The sequence below is a fragment of the Calonectris borealis genome, chromosome 1 (genome assembly GCF_964195595.1).
Source record: "Calonectris borealis chromosome 1, bCalBor7.hap1.2, whole genome shotgun sequence".
Lineage (NCBI taxonomy): Eukaryota > Metazoa > Chordata > Aves > Procellariiformes > Procellariidae > Calonectris > Calonectris borealis.
In genome coordinates, this window is record NC_134312.1 from 205972275 (window position 1) to 205998158 (window position 25884).

The 25884-nt window shown below is 37.3% G+C and overlaps 1 protein-coding gene across 1 annotated transcript in view; it reads right to left on the reverse strand.

Annotated features, from left to right (window-relative positions):
* The window catches only part of ARHGAP42 (Rho GTPase activating protein 42), a 164294-nt gene that overhangs the window by 107337 nt on the left and 31073 nt on the right, over positions 1-25884 (reverse strand). The window contains exons 2-3 of the mRNA XM_075140100.1: positions 20962-21057; positions 2414-2475 (exon numbers count right to left, since the gene is read on the reverse strand). Coding sequence (XP_074996201.1) covers positions 2414-2475; positions 20962-21057 — 158 coding nt within the window. The remainder of the gene's footprint in view (positions 1-2413; positions 2476-20961; positions 21058-25884) is intronic.

The following is a 25884-nucleotide window of genomic DNA, read 5'->3' on the forward strand; positions in this document are numbered from 1 at the left end:
AGTATGAAAAGCTGCAAATTAATGGGTTTTAGGGGAAAAATGTCAGGAGAGCCCGTCTTTTGCCTCTAAATGAAACCAAACACAATCTTTAAGTCAGTACACTGCATCACAGCAGGATCTCTGATTTGTACTACTGTATGAAGCTAGTACAGCAACAACGCTTTGGTACTGAGTATTTAGAACCTTGTGACCTAGGGCCATGCAGTAATGCAGCCTAACACGCAATGGAAAGCATCTCTATCATGTAAATGCTATCACAGTGTGGCACTGAGCATAAACTCAGGAAACAGGAAGAAAAGATGACCAAACTCTCTTTTTCATTTATAAAATTTATCCCTAAAGAATAGTATGGGCACAGTAACTATGTAGAGATCTAGGTGGAACTGGTTTATCCTACATGTATTTTTTCAAGCCTCAGGTTCTCATTTTTGCTTTTGGCTCTACCAGGAACAAATATTTTAGGAAGTTTAATTCCAATAATAATTAAATAAATTCCACCAACAGGCAGATCAAACTTTTTAAAAACAGAATTCTAAGTTTGCTGAATTTTCTTATTCAAATATCACTACCATGATAACTGTGTGTTGCCGATTCTCTCAGCATGAGCATTCAGTTTGAAGAACAAACAGAATGGGGCCATGTCAAACTCAGCGAAAAGCTGGATGCAAATGATTTCCCATCAAGAGCAGTTTCTCCACACATGAATACTATTTGCCACTTTGTTTACACTGATTTGATGATCACATTCTACTAAACTTATAGCCATTTGTAAAGTACTTTTCCGTGAGACTTAAATCTCACCCAAGTCTTTGACCCTGCATTGGGATCCGACAGCTCAGCTATACAATCCATGCATTCCCACTGAAGTCATACTGAAATAGAACAAAAAGTATTTTTCTATCCAACTGGTCTTTTTTCACTTAATAATTAATGTTTTTCCCCCTTTTACTCTAATGGCCTTCCTATAAGATAAGAAGTAAAACGTTACATGAAAAGATCAAATTATAAACCATAGAGGCGCCAGAAACCTCTAAAAGTGAAAAACGGAGTGACTCCTCTGAGAAAAAAAAAAGAAACAGAAAGATAAAATAAAGGGAAATTACGTATACATATGATGAAAGACTAACCAGTTTGAAAAATAAAACCTTCACCTATTCATTGCTTTTCCTTTTTCTAGTAGTTAGCTCACAATAATCTTTAACCTAAACTAGAAAGCTATTCATTTGAAACATTGTTTAACTAAGTAATTAGTAAGTGTTCTGGTAAATGTCTTTTAAGGTGGTAAGTACTGCACAGTCACCTTCTCACTTTTCCATCTACCCAGGAAAAAATATTTAGCATGAAGCAAAAATTTTGCACTTTTGTAGGTTTAGGTGATATTAACTATGCAACTGTACCATACAAATGTTAAATATTTTAAAGTGGCAAAATCATAATGTAAACAGAAATAGTGGGAGACCAATTCTATGGTTATTTACTCCTAGGAATAAGAGAACTTTCTGTATTCACCCTCCTGGATTAGTAAGTTTCCTCCAATCTGAGTCAGAAAATCCTTTTCCTCACCTCCCTAAGTACTAATAAGAAGGAGGAAAACAGGGACAGACATAGTCATTGGATGGATTTGAGCTAGTTAAACTTTCACAATATTTAAAAATCCCCCTACTGAGGTTAATCCTTACTGCACTTCTTTATTCATGACTGACTTCCAAGGAAGAAAAAAAAAGTAGTTTCACTGCGTATGTGGAATTGTTTAAAAAATACTTGTACAAGAATATACTTAAAACTTCTTTAACAAAGCTACATCTGAATAGAAATATAAATGAAAGCATACTGCAGATTCATCAAACATGGATGGATGAAAACAAATGGAACAAGAATACCATAACAAAGGACAAATCTGACAAGTCTGATGTACTCTGCAAGAGTTTCTCAGAGGTGATGAATTTGGTTTCTCTTCTTACCACTTATTTATCATATTCTTGGATTACTAGTATTCACTGGACAATACTCTAAAAGTATTTCATTTAATTTCATTAAATCTGCATTTCCACTATAAACTCTTTGTTTACAGTTTACTTTATTGCTGTGCTTTGTGACTAATAAGACAAGATGGGAGAAAGGAAAGGTACAGCAGCATTCAGAGGTTATTTTGGGGTGGGGAGCGGGGAGGGAGGAAATTGTGAGAAAACAGTTTTTAAATCGATGCAAAAGTATTTGGCTGAACACTCCATTAAAAATTGCTCCAGCCTGTGCTAGCACATTTCTGCCTTTGCATAATCAAGTGATTCTTATGAAATACTTAACATCTAATACACAAATAAAAAAAAAATAGCACTTCAGGGGGAATAGAAAAAAAAGTACTATTTTATACAAAAAGAGGCCCAATGCAACATATTATTGCTAGCAAACTTACCAATCGTCTCCTCTCCTCTTCAACTGCAATCAGGAGCCGAGCAAACTCTTTCAGTGACTGGGCTGAAAAGAAAACAAAAAAAAGAACATCCTGGTCAACATTACATTTTAAGATCAGATGAGTCCATTATCTGGATTTAAGTTGCAGTGATAAGATACTGTTCTTATATAGTAGTTGACTGAAATCAGTAGTCATTAAATGAGGCACAGACTGAAGTGGGCAGCAGGTCAAGAGCAGGTAAAAAACAAAGGAAAAGAACCCGAGCCTTAAGAGACATGTATTTAAAAAATAAATTTTTAAATAGAATATGGCAAACTGATTTTCCTGAAATGTGCAAAAATCAGTCTCAAAACAAAGACTTCTACAATCAGCCACAAAATTTACTTTAGCACACAAGCAGAAAGAAACTGCAAAGAAAAATCTTGAGTTTCTCCTATTAAAGTGCAGCAACAAATATTTGCAAGAACTATGAAAATTATTTAAGTAACAATTTGAAAGTCAACATTTCAGAAGAAATGCATTACTTATGCCAAATGTTTATGTTTAGCAGCTCTTTGGCTTTATGCTTCACAAGAACAAGCTCTCAGGTGACGAGAATCAGATGACTGATTTATATGCTAGCTTTGAATTCTGTTACAACTGTGAGAGAAGCTTTGCTCAAAACCGCCTTCAAATATAAGTCAAAGGGCTATAGCAGATGTCAACAGAAATATAATAAAAGTATTAACCCACAAAAGAGGGCAAGAAAACATTCCAAAAACTCTTAAGGCTTTATTCTCATATAAGCAAGTGGTGCAAATCTCTCTAGAAACATCTATCTTTCCATTTATATTACTTTCTCAAGGGCGTATAGGTTGTTCAGAATTCAGCATCACAGTTCCACAAACAAAAAAGCCAGAGAAGAATCACGTGAAGACAGCTAAGTAGCTCTTTTTACTCCTGATGCATCTAGCAGTAATTGCTGCCAATGACAGCATGCTAAATTTCATGGTTTAAAGCTCTGATCTCAGAATGCAGATTCATAAATCCTACAGCTTCTCACATAAACTTGAGGCAATCTAAATCATCTTTTAAAGAGGAAAGAAACAAAGAAACAAAACTTGTAGAATTTCTCAAAAGAACAGGCTTCAAAAAGTCTTCTCAGTTAACCAACATATACTGCTGAGGGTACGCTAAGAGAACTCTTGTCCTCTTAGCTATTCTTCCATCTTCTTAAGTGTTTTTACAAAATGTGTCACTCTCCAGTAATACGGCTTCATCCCCCCTCAACTTCCCTGAAAGATTTAAGGAAATAAGCACATTTTCTAGACGATCTGTTATGTTCCAGTATCTTCTAAGAGGGAACCAGCATCTAGCTTGCCTTAACTTGTCAGCATTCACGAATTGCTACTTTGTTTTTGGACCATATCCAAATCATTTTTATCCTTTATCCCATCTGGACGTTGCAGAGGTCACTCTTGCATTCTTCTTGCTCTCTTTTAACTTTCACAGCTGAAGAACACTTTGCTGTTTGTTCCAATTTCTTCTGCAAGACCTCACATAGTTTATTTTTTGCAACTCTAACACTATACCTGCATATTTTGACCTCCAAGTCATTCTTTGCTGACAAATCCTTTTTTCCCTGTTATTACTCATGAGGTCTTTGTTTAGTCCAAATATACCTTGTAAGTTAAATGTCCATCCATTTGGGTCTCAAGCCTTTTCCTTTAATATTTTTCCCTCAGAACACAAACACCAGAAAATTTTGCCACCTTTTAAGTAAAAGGAATTTTAGGCCTCCTGTACAAACTTCTGAACTCCTCGATTCAGGCTTACCAGCTGAGCCTTTAAGTTACTGACATTCAGTTACTTACCAGCTCAGCCTTTATCAGTGTTACGTCTTGAGATCAAGAACTTAGGTTTGCTATCCGCTGAATTAACTCAATCTCTTAGAGTCAGCTCATAATATCCCAACTGTCAAAACCAGGTAAAGAAATAGATGATGAACTGACTGGTTAAGTTACCTGATAAGAAATCTGTTGAGTGTTACATTCAAGAATATCTATGCACCCATTACAAAATCCTAAAAACTAAATAAACAATGAGCCAAACACACATGACCAAACTATTTCTTATTTTCACACTGATATCCCCCAAAATTTAACAAGAAACAATCCTTGTCTGTAGAAAACAGGAGAGAGCCAGTTCACCCCTTGCACATGTGGCAGAGTGATTCTTTATCCACTATTAAAAAAAAATTAATCTTTTCAAATAAACTAGATAAGCATATTGTTTGAATTTTATTACCTATTCAGGGAATTAGGATGCACTTCAGAAAACCAGCTGACTTTCTAGTAAAGCCAGCAAGAGAAATTGTTTCCAGATTATTTCAGTGAAATAACTGGTCATTTTTAACCACAAGATGATGTGTTATTGCAGTCACATGTTAAAACTCCATTCCCCCTCCTTTTTTTGCTTTTTTACTGTGGAGTCACTCACAATGACAGAACTATTTCAAAGACAAATGATCATACCAAGCACTATATCTTTGTGAGGACAGCAGATCCAGAACCTACTGAAATTTAAGTTTTCCCTACCCATATCAAGCCTTATGGCACTCTTCACTTAAGTTTCTGATCACATCGTTAAAACCATCCTTAACACAACAAAGGCTCATGAAATTTTTTTTTCTTCATCATTCTGCAATAAGAAATTGAACACTTTATACCTTTCAGCAGCCAAGCACAAATACTGCCAGTTCCCAGCCCCAAGGTATCGGGAGGACTTTACCTAAATCAAATAGAAAGGGTGGGGGACAGGTAGGTAAAAGTAATACAGTTGTGAAGAAAAAAATATCCTCTCTGGTCAGGCAATATTCAGAGTTTTAGGAGCAAAAAGATAGTAAAGGAAGAACAGCAGGAGGCAGAAACTGGGCAGAAGGATGACTGGAAACTGTGAGGAGGAAGAAAAAAAGACAAAAAACAGTAAGAGAAGCTTTTGATTAATCTTCCTAATTTCAAGGTAGAACCAAAGAGATTTTTAGTTTCAAAGTCAAAACTTTTGCTTAGGATTTAAATAAAACCAGGAGAGAAAAAAAAAAACTATAAAAATATGTTCTGTAAATGTGCAAATCAAGATTTTCCTCAATGTTTAACACTAATATAAAGGTACTAATATGTCCCCTATACAGTGCCTCAGCTAAAGACTGAGAAGCTGTCTCCATCTTCTCTTCCCTGTTCCCTCACCTTTGAGGGGTTTATAAAGGTCCAAGTTTCACTAAGAGCACAGAACCCACACTCTTCAGCACCACTAAGACAAACCATTCCCCTGATCCTAGCGACACCTTCGTTGCAAACACCCCTTTGCATCAACACTGACTATGCCTCCATTGTTTGCTGCCCAACACCCTCATCCACCCTTTTTGTGCCGGTCAATGCCCACGAAGCCATGCAGCGTCCTTTCCCAGCTCAGGAGAACAAGAAGCGCATCGTGTAATTCAGGGTGTAATGAAGGATGCACGCCCAGAGCGCAGACAGAGCTCGGCAACATGGACGTCTCCGGTGACCCCACTGGTTCTTCTGCCCTTGCAATGGCACCACATAACGTCAAGCAAGGCTTTACCACCACCACCAGCTCTCCTACAATGCCAATGAGCATTGCAGCACTTCTGCATCTTTCATGTTATTACACCCTTCTTCCCATACATCCCCCACTCAGTCTGACCTCATTAAAAGCCAGGGTCTCTCCCCAGAGAACTTCATCTGTGCGGGAAGCTGCAGCGGGAGGTGGTAAAGGGAAGGCACGACAGCCCTCGCTCGTCTTTCCCAAGCGTACGCTTTTCCCTTCTTCCTCCCCTCTTTTCCCACAGCCCCCCTCTGGCTGCAGAGAGGTGACAGCTCTGCCTCACTCGGGGACGGGGCAGACGGAGGGACACACAGCGCAGAGCTCACCCTGGCCGCCAGGCACCCCGGGGCGGCTGGCCCGGCCCGCCGGCCCCCCCGGGGAGCGGGGCAGGGGCGTCGTTCCCCTCCACAACCGGGCCCCCGCTCAGGATTTCAGCACGAACCCGAGGCACAGGGTACACGCACCTAATTCTGGATTCCCAGCTCTCAACAGGAAACAAACAAATATTTCAACAATAATAATCTGAGGTGCTTTTGCGTAGTTAAAACACAGAAGATTCAAACGTCGGAACCATTTGTGTCAGGTGCGGCCCACGGCTGTCTGTCAGGAAGCCCGGGAATTACATGCAGGCCTCACAATCTTTTCTTACCAACGCTGCAACATTTCCCCCCTCCCTCCCCCCGCTTTTTAATCAGAATAGACACAGAAGAATTAAAGTGAACTTTGTAAATACAAAAGGGTGGGGGGAGGAAGAGTCAAGTATTTTCCAAGAGGAAATGTCATGGGAATGTGCTGATAAGAAATAAATTCTGAAAACATACCAATAATATAAAGTACAATATGTAACCTAACTTACATTAAATACAAAGGTATTTTTAATTATTTTCAAAAAGCATTATTGTTATTGGTGGGCCATTTTAAGTAAAACAAAGTGCTGTCTGAATACTTTATTCTAAGTCATCATGAGATACTAGCTTACAAAATCCAAGTAGTTTTAACAGTCTGCTTTTTATTTAAGGGCTATTCAAAGGACTTGTAAGATAAACTTGGCATCATGATGGAAATGATGCCTGTGAAAAGCAACGCCCAACAAGTAAAAACAATTGTATATGTACCCGGCTGTACACTTGTGGTCTCATTCATCACAATTAAAACAGGTCGCCAGCTGTTTTCTCTGGAGTGTTCCCAACCCAGCAATAATTTGCTGCAAAATTTCCCTTGTTCAGGAGAAATAGCTCCCATTACTTTATTTAAAAGAAAAGCACCCTCTTTATTTTTAAATGAAAAGTATTTTAATTAATTTGCTTCACAAGGAAGCAAATTAACAGTACCAACAGCTTAAACTTTAACGGTGTGGATCAACAATGTCCTTTTTTCCAAAAGATGCATGAGTGTCATTTTTTTTATCCCTACCATTTCAAACATACAGTACAGCTCCACAAACAACTATACCTGCATAATCACAAGAGAACTGAAGCTTAGTGTAGGACTAAGTGAATGAGGGAGAAATGAAAAAGGATAAAAAATTATTTATCTGAATTTATAGAATGCATTATTAAAAATACACCTGCGTTTATGCTCTAGAATTCTGCTTTACTGCATTAAAATCAACCCAGTGGTTCACAGGAGAAAAAACATGCACTTAATAAACTTTATGAAGTTTTTGTTATATACTTGTGTAGAGAATATATCACCTTAAAACAGCATGCCTATGGACATTTGAAGCTACCCTATCAATAATTAGCTTAACACTGAAGAGTACAGCGTTACACTGCACTACTAAATGTTACATACAATAGGTATGATGCCATCTATATTTAATGAGAAAAGAAAAGCAACATCTATGAAACCTAGAAGTAGTTTTATATGACCAATACTGAATTCAAAAACATAAAGCCAACTTTGAAAGGTAATGTTCAACTCGAGATAGAATGGAAAGTTACTGTAGAAGACAGAATAAAAAGAAACATTCTTTTCTGCGAAATGGACTGTTGGTTTAACTTATACTTACACATGCAGTCTTAAACAAGGCATAGGCAATTTTAAAATACTCTAAAGTACACTAAAAAACATTTTATAGTATTCTAAGCAGATATCACCACTATCTTCAGACACGTGAATGCCAACATGGAAAAAATATACATACAGAAAGATGTCATTTGTTCTTACAACATCTTGCTGTGTAAGAGGTGACAATGTGCAAGCCTGTCAGAGATTTCCTTGTACCTTCCTGATCTGACTGGGGAAATGCCAGGACTGTGCTGTACATTGCTCCCAAAACGCTTTGGCAGGAAGGTCAGTCAAGTACATCCTCTCTCCAGAACTGGTCACATCTAGCATAGACGTGATATAGCAGGCTCTGAATTCATGACTGAGCACGAACTTCAACTAAAGCCTCCATGGGAGTTCTTCCCAGTAAGTAACACATTACCGAATCAGAATTCAGGATGGACCTAAGACCCATAAGGAAATTTCCTAAGGATTAACACTTGTTTACTAGACCTCAGTGACAAAACAGTGTAACTATAAGATCCATGAGTGCTGGGAGGGTTGGAAGAAGAGACGTTCTTTTCCAATTCTAAAATGAAAGTAAATATATTATTAAATAGTTACTAATTCACAGACATATTTCCAGAGCTTTTAATGACTAACAATATTTGCAGCCACAAATGCTATTTCAAGCAGTTTTTCAAAAAACCACAACATCAAATAAAATTTCCATCCTTCTTTCTGTGGCTTTAAGCCATACTGAAAAAGTGGGGGGGGGGGGGAGGGGAAGGGGAAAGTAGGACAAGAGGAGCAACAGATGGTTTCCTGATCACACAGAAAAATCACAAATTTCAGATTAACACTGACAGGCCACCACAAGTATCTGGAATAAAGAGACAATAATCTGCTTTCTAAGTACTTTCTACCTAACAAGAATTGTGGATGTCATAAAAGCCACACAGGATCTGTAGTGTATGTCTGAAGGTAACTAAACTGGACATCTCAAAATGTCACAACTGTGACAAGTTTTCAACATGCCAAAATGTAAATCCAGAGGAGGACTGTCTTGAAAAAAGGCTCCCAAAGCCTCCCATTCTCTTTGTCTTTCAATATGTTGGCTATGAATTTAAATATACCCTTATTTCATACAACACAGATCTCCTTTACCACTGTCACAACCTGGACTGATTTGTTAACAATTCTTTTTCTTTTCTTTTCGACTGAATAAAGCCTATAAAACTTAACAGTGTACAATTATCTACAGCTTTAAATGGAATTAGCCCAAAGGGAACAAGCTGCAGGATCAACACCTTAGTCTGCAAACTGAAATAAAGACTAATTTGTGCAATTTATAAATATTTCATAACCAATGTTGACTGGGTTTGAGTAACGCTGTAATATAATTTAAAAAATAGTAATGAAAGACAACTGCAATATATTCCTACAGAAAACAGTTGTGGGTTTTTTTTTAAATAGATTTTCAGAAATGCTGTATTTGGACAAGTACATGTCTGCTAAATCTTCCCAATTCTTGCTCGGGTTTTAATTTTTCGTTGGCTGCTGCTATTTCCTCTGCCACTTCTACCCTGTAGTGGTTTTAAAATTACATGGAAATACCCCGACACTCTCAAATTGACAGCAGATTCTGCCAGCAGACAGTGGTTTAAATTCACAGCCCCAATAACCACAAATTTCCTTGAAGATTTCCATCATGGGAAGGTACACAAAGGTAGAGACAACTCCGTCTGGTCTGAACTGCTCTTGTGATAGAATCAAGACATACTTAGAGCAGACAAAGTGAAGCAATTTTGCACTCAATAAATGAACATTCTTACTATTTGCTCCATAATTAATCTGGTAAGAAAACTCTGCAAGGGCTTAATCCAATGCTTTTTTATCAATCAGTACCACGATCTTTCGGATTTTGAAGCAATTTCTACCTAATTCAGACTTCGAACTTTCAACTCTGATGAACTAAAAATTAAAAAAAAAAAAAAAAAAAATTCCATCCAATTTCAGGAATGGTTTATCCTGACTTAACACAGACATGCCCATGAGAAAAATAAACAGTAACTATTGCTGTAAGAGTTAGATCCTCCCAGGGAGCACAACTTACAGTGGTAATTTTGTTTCTCGTGGCAATTCCCACCTTGAACTGTGAGGAAAGGTATTTTGCCAAATTTTTTCAATTCTTGAAAATAAGTGCGTATCCTACAAAAATAAATCCAAATTTGCCAAACAAACCCATTATACATCAGGAAGGAAAAGTATGATGAGAGACAAAGAGACACAGAGATTAAAAATGCCTGGTTTAAAACTTCTGCAAAGAAATTACACAAATGAGGAAGCAAGGAAAATGACAAAATTAGACTTTTATGCCCTAATTTATGCTTCAAGGACTACATATTGTTCTCCAAATATGATCACATCTTCCACTATATACTGGCAAGCAGAGAACTTTATCAGAGCACAGCTACTGAAATCCACATAACTAAAAGTAAACAAACAAACCAAAAAAAACCCCAAGGCTTTTTTCTACTTCGTTTGAGTTAAAAGCACTGTAAACTCAGAGTAAATGCGGTGGTATTTTGTCCTCTACATCACAATTTGGAGCATATTGGCTCTTTGCAGTATTAGGACAGAGAGATGTTAATAAGTGTTCCAAATTCCCCATGAAGACAAAACCAGCAATGAAACTATCATAGATGCAGTAACCCTCCCTGCTTGACCTCCCCTGGTTTATTGCATTCAATCCCTATATGTTTTTTAGGGAGTGTTCCCCATGAACAGATGTTTAAAAGCCCTTCCACTGCTGGCCATATACCAGCACAAGCATTTCCCCTCACCAGTCTTCTGGGTTTTGTCACACTGTAAAGGCAAGACAAACCAGCAGGAGAGGCCAGCAAGTTCCACAGTAACCATGGACCCTCCTGTCTGAGCACAATACACGTGTGCCTCAAAGCGCAGACTAACATGCGAACCATACAAGGCAACAAATCAAGATAGAAGCTTAATCAAAGCCCAAAGCTTTGCAAGATGTGTTTGCAAGTACAGTATAGTATGTACATACCATACTAGGCAACTGGAATTTTAACTCAAAAGTATTTTCATCTTGCAAAACTTAATGAGCAAATATAGCAAGGTATTTTATGAAGGTTTTTTTCAAAACACATGTAAAGCATAAAATGTAGGGCTGCTATTAGAAGTAAAAATCCTTTTCCCCATTACAAAATTTTATTGAAACAAACCTCTGTCAGCATAACTATCTAAAACCAGTTACAAACAGTATGATAATCAAGAATTCTTTGCTATAAAAAGTAGCTATTGTGTCACAAATATTTTAACAAACAAATATAAGCCCTGTACAAAAGTTAAGACAATGCTTTGAGCCAAGACATTTACACTTTCTGCTCCACTCCTTTTCAACAAAAGTCTACAAAAAAAGCTACACATTTATATACAAACTAAGATGACTTGCAAGAAAGTCAGGTTATCTAGAATTTCCAGATCCACTGTCAGCACTTGTCAAACACAATACTTGGAGAGATAACCTTAAGACATGCAATGTTACACAATTTAAATAAATCCAATTACTTGACTTAATATCAGTAAATTGCCGTGCCCTACTCATGCAGAACCTCACAAAGCAAATACAAGTAGAAAATTCTAAATGGATCAAAGGGCAAAACGTTTCCTAGAGTCCTGAAAGATTTTTCAAGTTTGTAATGGCTGTCTATCTCACAGTGTGTTAGTAAAAACACAAAGAAAACAAACCCACACCAAACAATTACGCAAACACCACCACCACTTTCAACACATCATTAAAAAAAGTTATCTATATCTACCCTGTGTTAGTGTTCTACTCCAATTATAAAAGCAGCAAATATTTTGAAAATATATCATTCAATTTGGAAATTTATCTATCTTCTGCAGCATGAATTCTTCAACACAACAATTTTTCAATACAATACTAGCAGAGCTGTGGTAGAAAAAGCCCATTCTAGACCTTATTAGTCTATAGCACCTCTCCCAAAATATGGCATCCTGAAGTGACAGCAGAAACATTTTAAATCATCTAAGCAATTTCTTCCATTTTGTTAGGAACATGGGACTGAATGGATCTCCCAGGCAGTCACTTGCTCTCAGAGAGCACTATATCAAAACCCTTCCACAAACTAGTTGTCCTGGTTTCGGCTGGGATAGGGTTAAACTTCTTCCTAGTGCTGTGTTTTGGATTTAGTATGAGGAGAATGTTGATAACACACTGATGTTTTCAGTTGTTGCTAAGTGCCCTCCTAGTCCAAGGACAGCTCCCATGCCTACTGACTGAGCTAGGTGCACAAGATGGGAGGGAACATAATCAGGACAGCCAGCCCAGCTGGCCAATGGGGTATTCCATACCATGTGACGTCATGCTCAGTATATCAAGGGTAGGCGTGATCCAGGAAGTACCGATCGCTACTTGGTTATCGGCCAGCGCGGGTGGTGAGCAATTGCATTGTGCATCACTCATTTTGTATATTCTATCATTATTACTATTATTATTTTCCCTTTTCTGTTCTATTAAACTGTCTTTATCTCAACCCACGAGTTTTTCTCACTCTTACCCTTCCGATTCTCTCCGTGTCCCACTGGCGGGGCGGGGGGAGTGAGTGAGCGGCTGCGTGGTATTTGGCTGCCTGCCAGGTTAAACCACGACACTAGTAAATCACTTTTCTTGTCTCTCCCCTTCCTTCTATGCTTCTGTGAAGGAGTGGAGGCTTTCAGGACTAGCCACAACAAATTTTCTATTTTCACCATGTTCTCACAGAATAAAGAGATAACGGTTTTAGACGAGTGGTCATTAAAAAATACTGCATATCTGTGCTACTACAAAACAGCGTTTAAAATTATCATATCTGCCAAAGAGAAATCAGTTTCTGTTTCCACCTGATGGAGCCACAGGCACAGCAGCCCTGAGGCTGAGCTCTATAGCTGCATAGCTCAGCAGGATGTGGGGAACAATATTCAATACATTTTCTTTTGTCCAACAGGTATGAAATGATCTTAAAGTGCTTCTAGAGACCTACTTTGAAACCCTAGCAGCTTGAATTGGCACCCATTGAAACTAACAGCATAACTTCCTATACTGTAAAAGTCCACTTAATCCAGTTAATCTTTACCTTAACTAAATTAACCATTAACCTTTGACTTGAAAGATCAGACTTCTCCAGAGCTGACTGATATCCACAGCCTGTCAGAGGAAGAACAGCTTTAAAAAACATGGAATATTCACAAATAGATAAGATCAAAGATGGATTCTGGCTAAATCAGAGATTCTTTCAATCCTCTCCTGCTTTCCCCTCCCCGCCCCAATCCCACTAGAAAGAATCGCAATAGAAATTGACCATGAATACAAATCTTTCATTCTAAGAAAACAATTGCTACTTCATGCTCAAGTTTTTTGAACAGCTGAATAACAAGACAATGTGGGAAATAACCACTGGGCAACATACAACATATTAAGCTGCAAAAGTGATATTCAATCCTAGCATTCCATAAACAAAGGAGTTAGAAGTAATTATGACTACATTTCAGGCTTGGCAATCCTCGATTCTTCAGAGGCACATCCATACTTTAAAGGAAGGGAAAAAAACCCTTATATTTCAATCTTTCCAGCTGTACAAAATTCATTTGTGTGTGGCTCTTTGCGGGTGCTGAAATAGGGCAAGTAAAAGGAAAAGCAACGTATTCAGAATGCAGCTGAGAACCATTAATACTGTTTTTCTGATTTGTAAAATTTAGCGCATTTATTACTTGAATGGCAAAACAGTTTAATTAGGAAAAATATCACCAAATACTTCAACAAATGTTAGGTTTGCCATAATTGCTTTGTTGAATTTAGGCCTACAAAGGGATCAAGGACTTCCTGTGCTTAAAACTCTAATCTCTACTAAGAATTTTGATTTCAGAAAGTACAAATCCTTCATCTTATTTGCTCAAACCTGAAGATGAATATCTCAAAGCTCAGTTGATCAAACCACGACCTGTTTTTCACAACGAATGCCTATTGCTCAAGAGGTATACCAACTTGACAACTCTAAAGCATTATGCCTTTTTACTAGAAGTGTATTATACACAGCAACAGTACATACCAGTTATTTTCAAACCAACTCTGTAAGGCAATTCTCTAGTCCTCAGACTGTCTCCCCACAGGCATTCATACTTCCACTGGGATGCTCAACTCTAGAAATAACAAAGCTAAGTGACGAAGGAGGGAGGAAGAGGTACGTTGAAGGCATGGAATGAGGACAATAAAGTAGAATGCATCTACAGGAGTCCAGAAGATCAAACTATTAATGAGGGACACAACAGATACTTCATCTTGATCCGTGAGTGTTATGGACTTGTCTACTTGTCTATTCAGCTGTTCAGATCAAATGTTGACTCATTTAATCTCCGTAGCAGAATGCACCAGGACAACCAAAGCTATTGCTGTCCATTGGCTGCCTCAACCTCTTTCTGTAAACAGCATGAGCTCAAGGCAAATGGCAGTCTGAGACAGCACAGTTTGCAGTCCAATACAATAAAATGAACCAGCATGAATTTTAGATTCCCTTAGCACACCAGGATTTAAGTGCAGTGACTCAGGAGATCTCCTACTTCACATCCAGCTACTCCAGCTACATAAGAAGGGTAGGACAGACAGGAAGGGCAGTAACTGCATCAGCAACTCCAATCTAATTTTTTTCATTTGAATATGCATCTTAAGGTAACAGGGAATGGAGCATGCAAATTCTAACAATCTTCTGATATGTATCTTGGAGAAGAAGAAAAAACAAGGCCTGTGTTGTTGATCTTATTTTACCTTTTCCTCCTGCACAGATAAAGGCCTATTGCAAAATTATTTTATTTCCTGCTTTGTCAGCCTCATTTGACCTTCCACAGCAAGGACAAGAGCTCTGGGCTGGACCAACAAAATGCCAACCTTCTCTTTCTGGTGCAGATGCTGTTTTTAAGCCTGTATGGGATCCTAGCACTAGCATAAAATCACTCATTTCTTGGAGTCAATAAACAATAGCGTTCCGGAAACAGGTGGCATTTGTTTAAATATGAAACAGGGATAAAAAAAAAATAACGATAGGAACAGATTTAACAGATTTTAAACAAATACTCTAGGCATTTCACACCCTGATTGTGCCGAGTTCCGCCCATAATATGTTACTGTTTTGTAGATAAAAATAGTCCAATAGGAGTCACTCTGTCCTGTGATTCGGATCTTACAAGTAGCTTATGCAAAGTTGCTTTGAAGGTCACCTAAAAAGTTAATCTTAAAATTCATTCTTCCAACTGGAGGAAAAAGAGCTGGCAAATCTAGGCAGGCAATTACTGTGGCAAAACAGCATACAATCTTTCTATGCAAATTCACGCTCAGTCGCAAATAGCTTTCTATGCTAACTGAAGACTCAACCCTTCCCCACCCATCTAAAAAAAACACCTTTTGTAAATATGCTTGTCTCTCATATGTTCCACAAGATCAACAAACTCAAGCACTACGAAAGTTATTGGGATGATACCTATGCTAAAAAAATCCACCCCCGGAACTCTACCCTCAAGGTGGTGGCAAGATCCTCCTCTTTCCTTGGTTTGGATAAGGCAGTAGTAGACCTGAGCCGCTGGAATTCCTTTTAGACTTATTTGGTACTTGCTAATTCCATTCAGAAACCTGGTTACAAATGGGAATTCGGTACAAAATAGGTAGAATATTAACCCTAAAAAGAACTTTCTTGAACATCAAAGCTAACCTCAAGTGATTAAGGAGATGACCTGTAAGATATCCAAGTGATTCAGAATATAGGTGGCTCAATGGCATTTAATAAATAATTCCGAAACAGCCAGGCAAATTCAAGAAGCCATTGCACACCACAGACAACATACAGAGGCTTGAAATTGTGACTAGCCTGACAGCTACCTCCCGAGGTTCCCGATTAGCCTCCGAATGGCTCCAAACTAACTTGGAGACTGCAACGTCTACAGATTGATTTGTCAAGATTTGCCTCCACATGCTTTAGGCAGGCATAAAGCTCCTATAAATTCTCTTCTTTTTTTTTTTCCCCCCTCCATTTTAATAGAGCATTGCATGCACAGTTTGTTGCATTAAAAAAATGGAATTTGGTACCTCTTAATGCCAATTAACCTTTTACATTGTTGTAAGAGATGCGGGGAGGGAAACACTCTGATTTTTTCTTATTTGTGTAGTTTTATACACAAATTTCCCAAGACAGATCTATGTGCTGCTTTGAATGACAGGACGCTTGTCCTCTGACAGGCTCTCCAAGAGGGCAGAGCAGCTGCTAACTCAAAAGCATTGTGCACGTGGATGCCCAGTACAAGCAAAAAAGACGACTGAGCTTCTGGCATCATTGCTCAACTCAAACAAGAGAGCCTTAAGAACACAGCAGTGGACTTTAACAAACAACTACTATTAAAGTTTGGGTTTCTGATGGGTTTTTTTGTTTGTTTGTTTTGTTTTTTAAAGTTCTTTCTCCTCAGTACATTTTAGTTGATTTTTCAAAGTTCAACTTGAAACTAACTGCTGTATACAACATAATTGCTTGGTATGAGTTAACAGTTCTGTAGATGGTTAGTTGCTAGCAATTTTAATAATCCCATAAACGACTTGAGGTGTGAGTCAGCAAAGATCACATGAGCCACAACTGCTAGCAGCGAGAGGAGAATTCAGTTCCCACAAGGAAAAATACCACATTTTAGAACTTCCTTGTGGTTCAATTAATAATGATTTCATAGATCATCATAATCCTCTTACATTCCTAAATCAAGCATCTGATACTACCTGAAACATCTGTCATACTATAATCCTCTTCAAGGGAAAAAAAAAAATTCAAAACCAGGAGTGAAATACACATGCCTTTCAGTGCTTTTTCCTAAATAGCACACACTAATAAAAAACAGATACTAAAGTAAAATGCCAGAACATCAGAATGTATTTATTTGTCTTGGTTTCTTCTAATTCTGAAGAGCATGGTCTTACACTGCTGATTTTAAGTCTCACTGATCTATAATTAGCCATAATACAAAATAGACAAGAATTTGTTAAAGAAACAGGACAGAATTCCTTTGAGTTAAATAATAATGTTCATTATTTTCATCTGTATCAGCCACAATCCAGATAACACAAACAGAAGAAAAGAGGAGAAAACCAGGGAGATTCCTGGAGAAGGAATCAGGTGACACAAGCTGGATAATACTAGGAAAGGAGGAGCTGGGCAAACCTTCTCCTTGCAAAATTTATGCCTGCACAGTGTATACTGAGGAAAAAGACACTTGTTCATTAAAAACTTAGTTTTTTGCACTTATCCCATCTGTGTAACATGCTATGTTACCTGTAAGGTTTGAAACATGTAAAAATCATGCATCTATTTTGCACAAAACTCTCACTGGGCATGAAAAATGACTGACCTCCTTTACATTCATTCATTGCCAATTTGAAGTATTTAATCTTTGTGCAAAATATTAATTGCAAAGGGGGCTGAGAGTAACTGTGCACAGGATGATATGTCTAAAAGAGTAAGTGGCAAAATGTTGTCAAGTCTTGGCTACTTCAGACCAAGGAAAGCATAGTTGTTTGTAAGATGGGGGAAGTACCACCCTCTCCTTAGAGCAAGGGTAAGTTACACCAAACCTTCATTACTATGCCTTTTCAGTATTAATGATTCACTGTTATTCATCATGATATTTTTGCTTTAAAGATACCACTTTCTGAATAACTTTTCAATTGCACAAAAAAATTACAGCTTGGCTGAATCACATGCAACTGGATCTAATATCCATGTTCTACTATCAATTAGTATGGCTCTACCAAATACTGTGGCCCTTGCGTCGCTGCAGATCACATGCTGCCACGTGCATTTCAAAACAGAGGAAGAGACAACACTGGCAATTGTTGCTAGCTGTTTATTTTTAATGAGAAAAGCTACTAAAGCTGGGGAGCACTGTTTCCCAAATCCAATTTGCTGGCAAATATCTGAAAATCTGAAAAAGTTTTTTATAGCATGAATCCTTCGATGTTGAGAGTTTAAAAAAAATGTTGTAGATGATTTGAGGAACAAGGCAGTCTGCTTATTCAAGAAAGTCAGGGAAATAGCTTACAACCCATGCACAAAATGTCTGACTCTAAACTGAGCATGTTATATCTGAAAGTGGCTACGTAGATAAGTCTGGGTAACTTGCGACAACATTTTAGGATTACCTAAGATGCATTACACAGCCACAAAGAGACACGTGGATTTTTTTGTCAAAGAACAACACTTCTACCAAAGAATTAAACATTTGTAAATAAAAAGTAAGAAATAATAAAAATTAGAAACCAAAGATAGGAATTGAAAGAAAATAAAAAACCCAAATAAATCACTGGATTAAATAACAGGTGAATTAAAATAAAGATGAAGAACACCACCATAATTCTCTTTATATTGAGTGTGTCATGGAGCTTAACTAAAACTACTTCTCACCTATTTTGTGTAATGGGCTTATTGGAATAGATGAGTTATACAAAGAGAGCATCTAAAAAGGCACAGGTTACAGGAAATGCAAATAAAACTGCTGTTATTACAGCTCAGGTTGGTAAAAAAAGGCAAAAAAAAAAAAGTTGCACTTAGTTACTGAACAGAGACCTTCAACTCTAGTACTGCCTCAAAAAAAAGTTCACGGAGCTATCAACTCAGTTCCAAATACTTATTACTGGTAAGAAAAAAGAAAAAAAATCACTTATATTTCAATTTTGAAAAAAGTTGAAACTTTGTTTTTTTAAAGAGAAATAATCACATCCTGAGAGAAGCAGCCTTACTCAGAGGGTAAATTTCCAATGCTAAGCTTGAAACAGAAGTGTATTTTAAAATCTTCAGAATGTAGTCCCTGTATTAAGCCCCTATGTATATGGTGGTTTTATACAAAACTTATCAAGTCAGAGTATCAGTACGGACTGAAGTAAAATTTCCCAGTGGCCTGCACAGTCACAGATATTCTTAAAAAAAGGAGGTGAAAGCAGAAGGAGGCAGAGAGCAGGATTCATCTATACAAAGCTGTCTTTGATGATAAGCAAACATCTAGCTGGTTGGGGCATGTTAAAGATATGGATAAATTCTAGGTCACTGCTCTAGGGAGATCAAAAATTGAGCCTTACCCTATATAAGCACACAGTATCATTCAAGCTCTGTTAGACTTGAATTTGATTCCTGTCAGTTTACCTTTTACTCTTATACGCTTCTTTGATGTACGTGACAATCTTTCAGGCAATGGGTGCTTTAGAAGCTAGAAATCCCTTCTTTGAAGCTCCAAGTGAAATAAATCAGCTGTCAAGCTTCACAAACTCTGGTTTTTTCCTAAATAGTTTTAAATGCCTGTTTAATGTCCAAACAATAAAATGTCTTCTCTTTGCTACACTGAGGTTACAAGTAAAATGAAAGTTGTCTTTGTCCTCAGTCACCTCATTTTAAATGCAAAACCTTATGTCTTTAAAAAAGTTATTGACCAAATCTAAGACATATAACTAAGATGTTGTAGATTTAGTTTAAACACATAAAATCTGTACAAGCTAACTTCAACAGCCAAGAAGTAATATGTAGAATGCCAAAGAGTGCATACACACCATTCATTTTTTGTCTCTTTCCAAGCTTGATATACCTGAAGAATCTATGCAATTTTATATCTGAGTAGAGGCAGCTCAGTGGTTTCATTCCCCTACTTTTATATGTCAGTAAAATTAAAGCTCCCCTCCTGCTCCCCTGCCAAAGGTTAGCGGAAGACAGTGACCAAATCCCAGCCACCTTTGATGACAGCCTCCTAACTACCACAATGTTGCAGGGTGAGGATGAGGCAAACCTTGCCAGTGAAAGCAAGCAGCTCAGACCTTTTGTCCAATGATTAGTAACTCAGTCAGGAAAAGAGAAATATTGAAGGGAGAGGAGACTTGAAAATAAGGGATATGCTTGGAAAAGCACAAATTTGAGTTTCCTCTCTGCATTACATAGATCTTTTTTAAAAAAAATACTAACAAGTCCTACGTTCCCTCTTGTACTGCCAAATTATTTATTTTTAGAAGCAACTACTCTTTAACAACCATCTTCCTTCCTCTCAGATGTTTTGGGAGAGACGTGGGGGCCATGTGGTATATAAGACTCACGACACTGAACTTAGCCATTCCAAAAATGGATTATAATCCAAGTTTCTCACCAACGGGAGCTAGAGCACTCCAGCTGCTGTGCTACTGCCCAAAAGCATCACTGCAACCGCGGCGATGCCTTGCAGTAAAGAGTGGCAGAATTTCTGAATCCTGGAAATGTTGCCAAGATTAGTCTGCTGAGGGAAGAATATCTTGATGATATTAAAGAGGCTTATGTTCAAGACAAGCTGAGCTGTTCAGTTCTGCGAAGGCAGAAGTTCTGGGTGTGCACAGAGGCAGAACATTAAGCAGCTAGTAAATTTTACTGGCAAAAGTTCAGACAACTATATACTCAGGAATGCACAAGTTGTAAAGAACATATTCCTGGTTTTTGACTCTTAAATACTTCCTGTGTCTTACTAGGCATTTAAGTGTTTTTTGCAGACTTATGTTATTTCATAGGAAACTTGTGTACTTTTTAGTATCCCAAGGAAAACTGGCTGCAAATTAAAAATAGCAGCAGAATTTAGAAGATTCACAATTGACTCAGTTGACAAAGTACTTCTGACCACTTTACAATGAACCAAGCAAGCTATGTCATGAAGACATAGTTTTTTTGAAATGCATTTTTAAAGTCTTGCATGATTTCTACTTATTAATTTTTTTAATTTTTGTTACATGCTCCATTATAAAAAAAACACAACTGTGAACTGCCCCACTATATTTGTGATATTATATTAAATATACAAGAAACAATATAAAATGTTACTGCAACCAGAGCACAGAATGTACTTACCAATATTAATTTCATCATCAGTTTCAGCATCTCCAATACACTCAAACTGGAAATCTTGTAAAGACTGTGAAAATTTTTGCACTGCCATGGATAAATCTAAAATTCAAGGGAAAAAAAAAAAAAAAAGAAAATCAGAATTACTCCATTACAGCTTCACTGGAGCAAGGTTTCATGCATTTCTGCATGAAACATTTTTTCTGTTTACAAAGTTTCCTTTCTAGTATCTTTTTTGGACAGTAACTTCATTCAAAAATCTCCATCACCATTTTGAAATCAAAGTGCCCAAGATATCCTGGAAACCTATGAAACATGCTGACGCCAGATTTCAAACATTAATACAGGTATTATGTTGACAACTCAAGAACTGTTATACTTCTTGAAATTAAGAAGTTAGTGTAAGAAATTAATGTCTAGTGATAAATTGCATATGTAAGTAGACCACTATTGTTTACAATACTGCAAGATTAGTTTGCAGATTAAAATAAAGCTCATGACAGTTTCTTTCATAAACATTATCAAAAGAATCACTTCCTAACTATTCTAATACACTAAAACATTATACAGTGTTATGTAAAAGCTTTGTAAAAAGAAATTGAAGGGAAAAAAATAAACCACAAATGCTTGCCAATCAACTAAGTTGTCCATGGATTATGAGCACTATTTTCACTGAATTACACAGAGTGGACCTTTGGACCACAGAAACGTCAAAGCAGTCCAAACTTTATAGCATAAAATTTCATTAGAATTGTACACACTCCAACAACAACAAAAAAATCATAAATACAGAATATCAGTGTAACCACATAAATCTGTTCTTTTCTTTTTTAGGTATACTAATGGCAAATGCAGAGATGAATGCGGTAACGAATGAACTCAGTCAAGACTTAAAAATGCTACCAGTCCAGATGAGCCCAGAAAACCAGCAACAACTCTCTATGTCCTAGAGGTATCCATTTTGAACCTAAGAAAATTGGCAATTAAGGTTCTGATATCTGCTAAATCTAATCAAAAGTCATGATAAGGATAAGTTATGAACAAAAGCCAAGTCATAAATTCTGTTTCAAAAGCATCATGTATCTGCCTCCTCATCCTTGGGGATGTTCAAAAGCCATCTGGACATGGTCCTGGGCAACTGGCTCTAGGTGGCCCTGCTTGAGCAGCGGGGGTTGGACCAGATGACCTCGTGAGGCCCCTTCCAACCTCAGCCATTTTGTGATTCCATGATTTCTTTAACCCTCTGTTCTTGTAAAGCCATAAATACTCATTTACTCAATGCCGGACACAAAATTAGAAGGCTAACCTTTTTCCTGGCAGGAGTAAAACCTAGCATATAAATACACAAATTGGCCTAGTGTCCTAAATCAATACACACACACACACATACACACACACAAAAAGTGTCATTTAAATTTGAACAATCTCCAACAGTAAGAACCATTCCACTATCCTAAATGAAATAAGGGTTGAAAAATCTTTCCAACACCTCCAAATAAGAATCCACACAGTAAGATGACTGAAATTTATGTTTTTTAATTAAAAGGTAACCACTATCAAGCAACAGAATCCTCACCAGGATTTTGCCCTACCCCTGTATTTACTCAGTATCTGCTGCTTTCATATTTTTACATGCAGCTATAGAGTACATCAGTACAACAAGAGAACCAGCAGTCTTTAGACAATACAGACGTGAACAAATTTTTTATTGTATTAGTAAGGAATTCCATATGTTTGTCTGATAAATAACTAAGGTGTAAAGAATTGGGTAAATAAATTCTGTATCTTTTTGGTAAAAAGCATGGAAAACAGGAAAGAATGCTCCCCAGAATTATTGCATCCTTACTGAACATTTCCTACTGTACTGTACATGAAGATTATACTATTACATGTATTAACAAATTAGATGCTAAACACAAAGTGTTTCCTACCATCTGTATAGATGAAGACAAAATAGATTTTTATAAGCTGAAGCACTCCCTTTTATGCAAATACAGCTTCTTTGATATCTAAGTAACTGATTGTTCTACAGCTGTTTGAAAGACATAAACTTGAATTTATTCGTAGCAGGATGCTTTGAATTTTAAGGAAAGAAACACAGTTTTATTGTTGGCTCTTCCACCAAGTTACTACACTGTGTCCTAAACCCTTCTATAAAGTTGCTGCATACCAATTGATGCCAGAAGGAATAATATGGCCTTAAGGTGATTGAATGAAAAAGATTCTATATTGCAAGTACACTGAAATGTAAAAATTAACTATCACTAGTAGGAATGCAGATTTATTTCCTCTGGACAATCTAATAGCTGCCCACGATGATCAGCGTCTCTGTGAACATGAAAGGAAATGAGGGAGCATGGACTCTCCCCTATCACTCTTCCACACAAGGCTCAGTGGAACAAATGTCAAGGGAAAGGAAAACAAATGATAAAAATATCCAAGGTGGAGTCTCCCTTTTATATCCTGGATTAGTCATACACAGATGCCAATCTCTCTTTTGCTGTGTCAGCAAATCAGACAATGTTAATGCTTATACGTTTTGAACCTGAAAGAGGCATGTTTAACTTAACTCAGAAATAGTGGGTATAGAGAATGTAGTAAGAATTACAGAGCTCATTAGATAACTTGATAAAATCATCCAGAATGATACCATTTGGAGATTTCTGCCTCTATATAAGACCTATTCTAATAGCTTGAAAGTATTAGAAGATACCATATTAAGGTGAAAGCTGTTCAGTGTAGCAAGGAATAAAATGAAGTTCCAAGGTCAGATGTTTCCTGTGACCGTAATTTACAGGTTCTGTAAAGTTACTTTTACCTGAAAATATAAAAAATATTATTCTACAGAAAATTCTAGCTTATTTGGACAGCTTCCTAGAGGCTGTAATAGGAGTTACTCTGTACAAACTCAAAGCTCAACATCGCAGTTGAACCACCAACATCGGACCAAGCGGTGCAATTACTTATATTTATCAATTTCTTTCTTAGGAGCATCATCATTTTACTTGATTACAAAATTCACCTACTCACAGAAAGGACCAGCTGTGCAATAAGATACGAAGATTCAAAACTGAATTAAATCAGATTTAAGAGCGACTGCCTCTTCAATCAAGAAGAGGCAAATGATATCACTACCATCTTACATTGTCTGGACAAAAAAAATGGAAAGAGCAGAGAGATGGAGCAGAGACCTTGTCCAGCTTTACAAGATGTCATTTATCACTGTATATCCCAGAGTCTTAATGTCACTGAAAGCCCTCAATACATCCTGCTCCTTCCAGATGTAGGAAGGTAAATCACCACACCAAACAAATCACCTTTTTAGCATCTGCAAGCTATGCAGCATTACAAGAGTCGCTCTTACACAGCTTCTAACACGTACATCTTAATAGTCATGTCCCTCTTTTCGTGGAGTCCACATGAAGTAGGATATTTCACTTAGCCCAGGACAGAAATTCTCTTTCAAGAACAGTCAACTGATCTTCTAAGTTACTATAAAAACCTTATCAGCTTTTTTGACTGACAGTACAAGTCTATCATCCAGGGAAGGACGGCTGTTCAGAAGTCTCAACGATATGTTCAGAAGTCTCAACGATACTGTAAGTGTTGTTGCCCCTGCTCTTCTGCAGGCACTCAAATAGAGTAATCTCTCTGGGTGCCAGAGAAAGAGTGAAAACGCACTGTTATTCCTCAGTTGCCAGAGGGTAGAACTTCTAACTGGCAATTCTGTTAACTTCTATTTTCCGACAGTACTCACCTGCACCTTTTGTTCCCTGTTTTCCCCAACTCCAAAGGAGGATTCAGTTCAGTTTTGCAGTGAGGCATATAGCCAAGAGTAGCCATCTACATGCTATTTACACTCAGTGGAAGGAGATAACCGAGACAGAGTTGCCTGTTTTAGTAAGGATGAAGCAAGTAACTGGCCAGCAAGATTTTTTTTGTGGAGCTCTGACAGAGGAAGTACTAAAAGAAGCATACTACAATGCATACCGGAAACAATAAAAGGATAATTGCAGCTTAACCACAAGAAAGTAACATAACACCAGTATTAAATATGGATACATATAATACCAACCATCAGTATCATAATGCTAATGAAAGAATAATAAAAGTCATCATCCATTCAGGAAAGTCACAGAGGAATCAGGAAACGTGTATTCTATTGTACTTCTTCCTGAAGTTTTGTATTTTTGATTGATCTGCTTAACACATATTTACTCAATAAAAATATGGAAAAAACCCTCTGCATTATCCTAGAAGTCAGGTTTATTTAAGATTCACTTTTTTTCAAATTGCCAAAAAGGAGGATTTAATTTGAACTGTAATATATTGACTTATTTTAGGCTTCAGATAGGGTCTTACATGCTGGATATCAGATGATAAAACTATGATGCAGTCCCTTTGTGTTACCAGAATTGTTCTTCTACTTTCTTATCCTAGATTTGTTAAACAGAGCATAAAATAAATTCTTATATAGAGCCTTGAGGAGGAGGAGAGAACAATACATTGCAACAAAGTGATGAAACAATGGATGCTATTATCTGAAGGACCAAAGAACGAATATTAGTTTTGGCACAGCCCTTCAAAACAAGGATCAAGTTCTACAGATAAGGAAACTTGACAAGATTTCTACAAGTTGGTAAGCACAAAGAATTTTTTTGGTTGGGGTGTGAAGGTTGTTGTTTGGGGTTTTGCCAGTCTGATGGTTGGAAGAACAGAAGCCCAAGCTTTTGACAGGAGTCAAACAAGCTCCAAAAGCAGAAACTTTATGCACTTGCAGAGGACCCATACCCCTACCCTGGTAACAGCCTGCAAGAAACTGTTCTCAGCAAATATATTAAAGCCAAAGTCTTTCCACTTCTTTACTTACAAAGATGACTTCACTAGCAAATGGAGTTCCAATAACCAACACTCTTCCTGACTTGATGT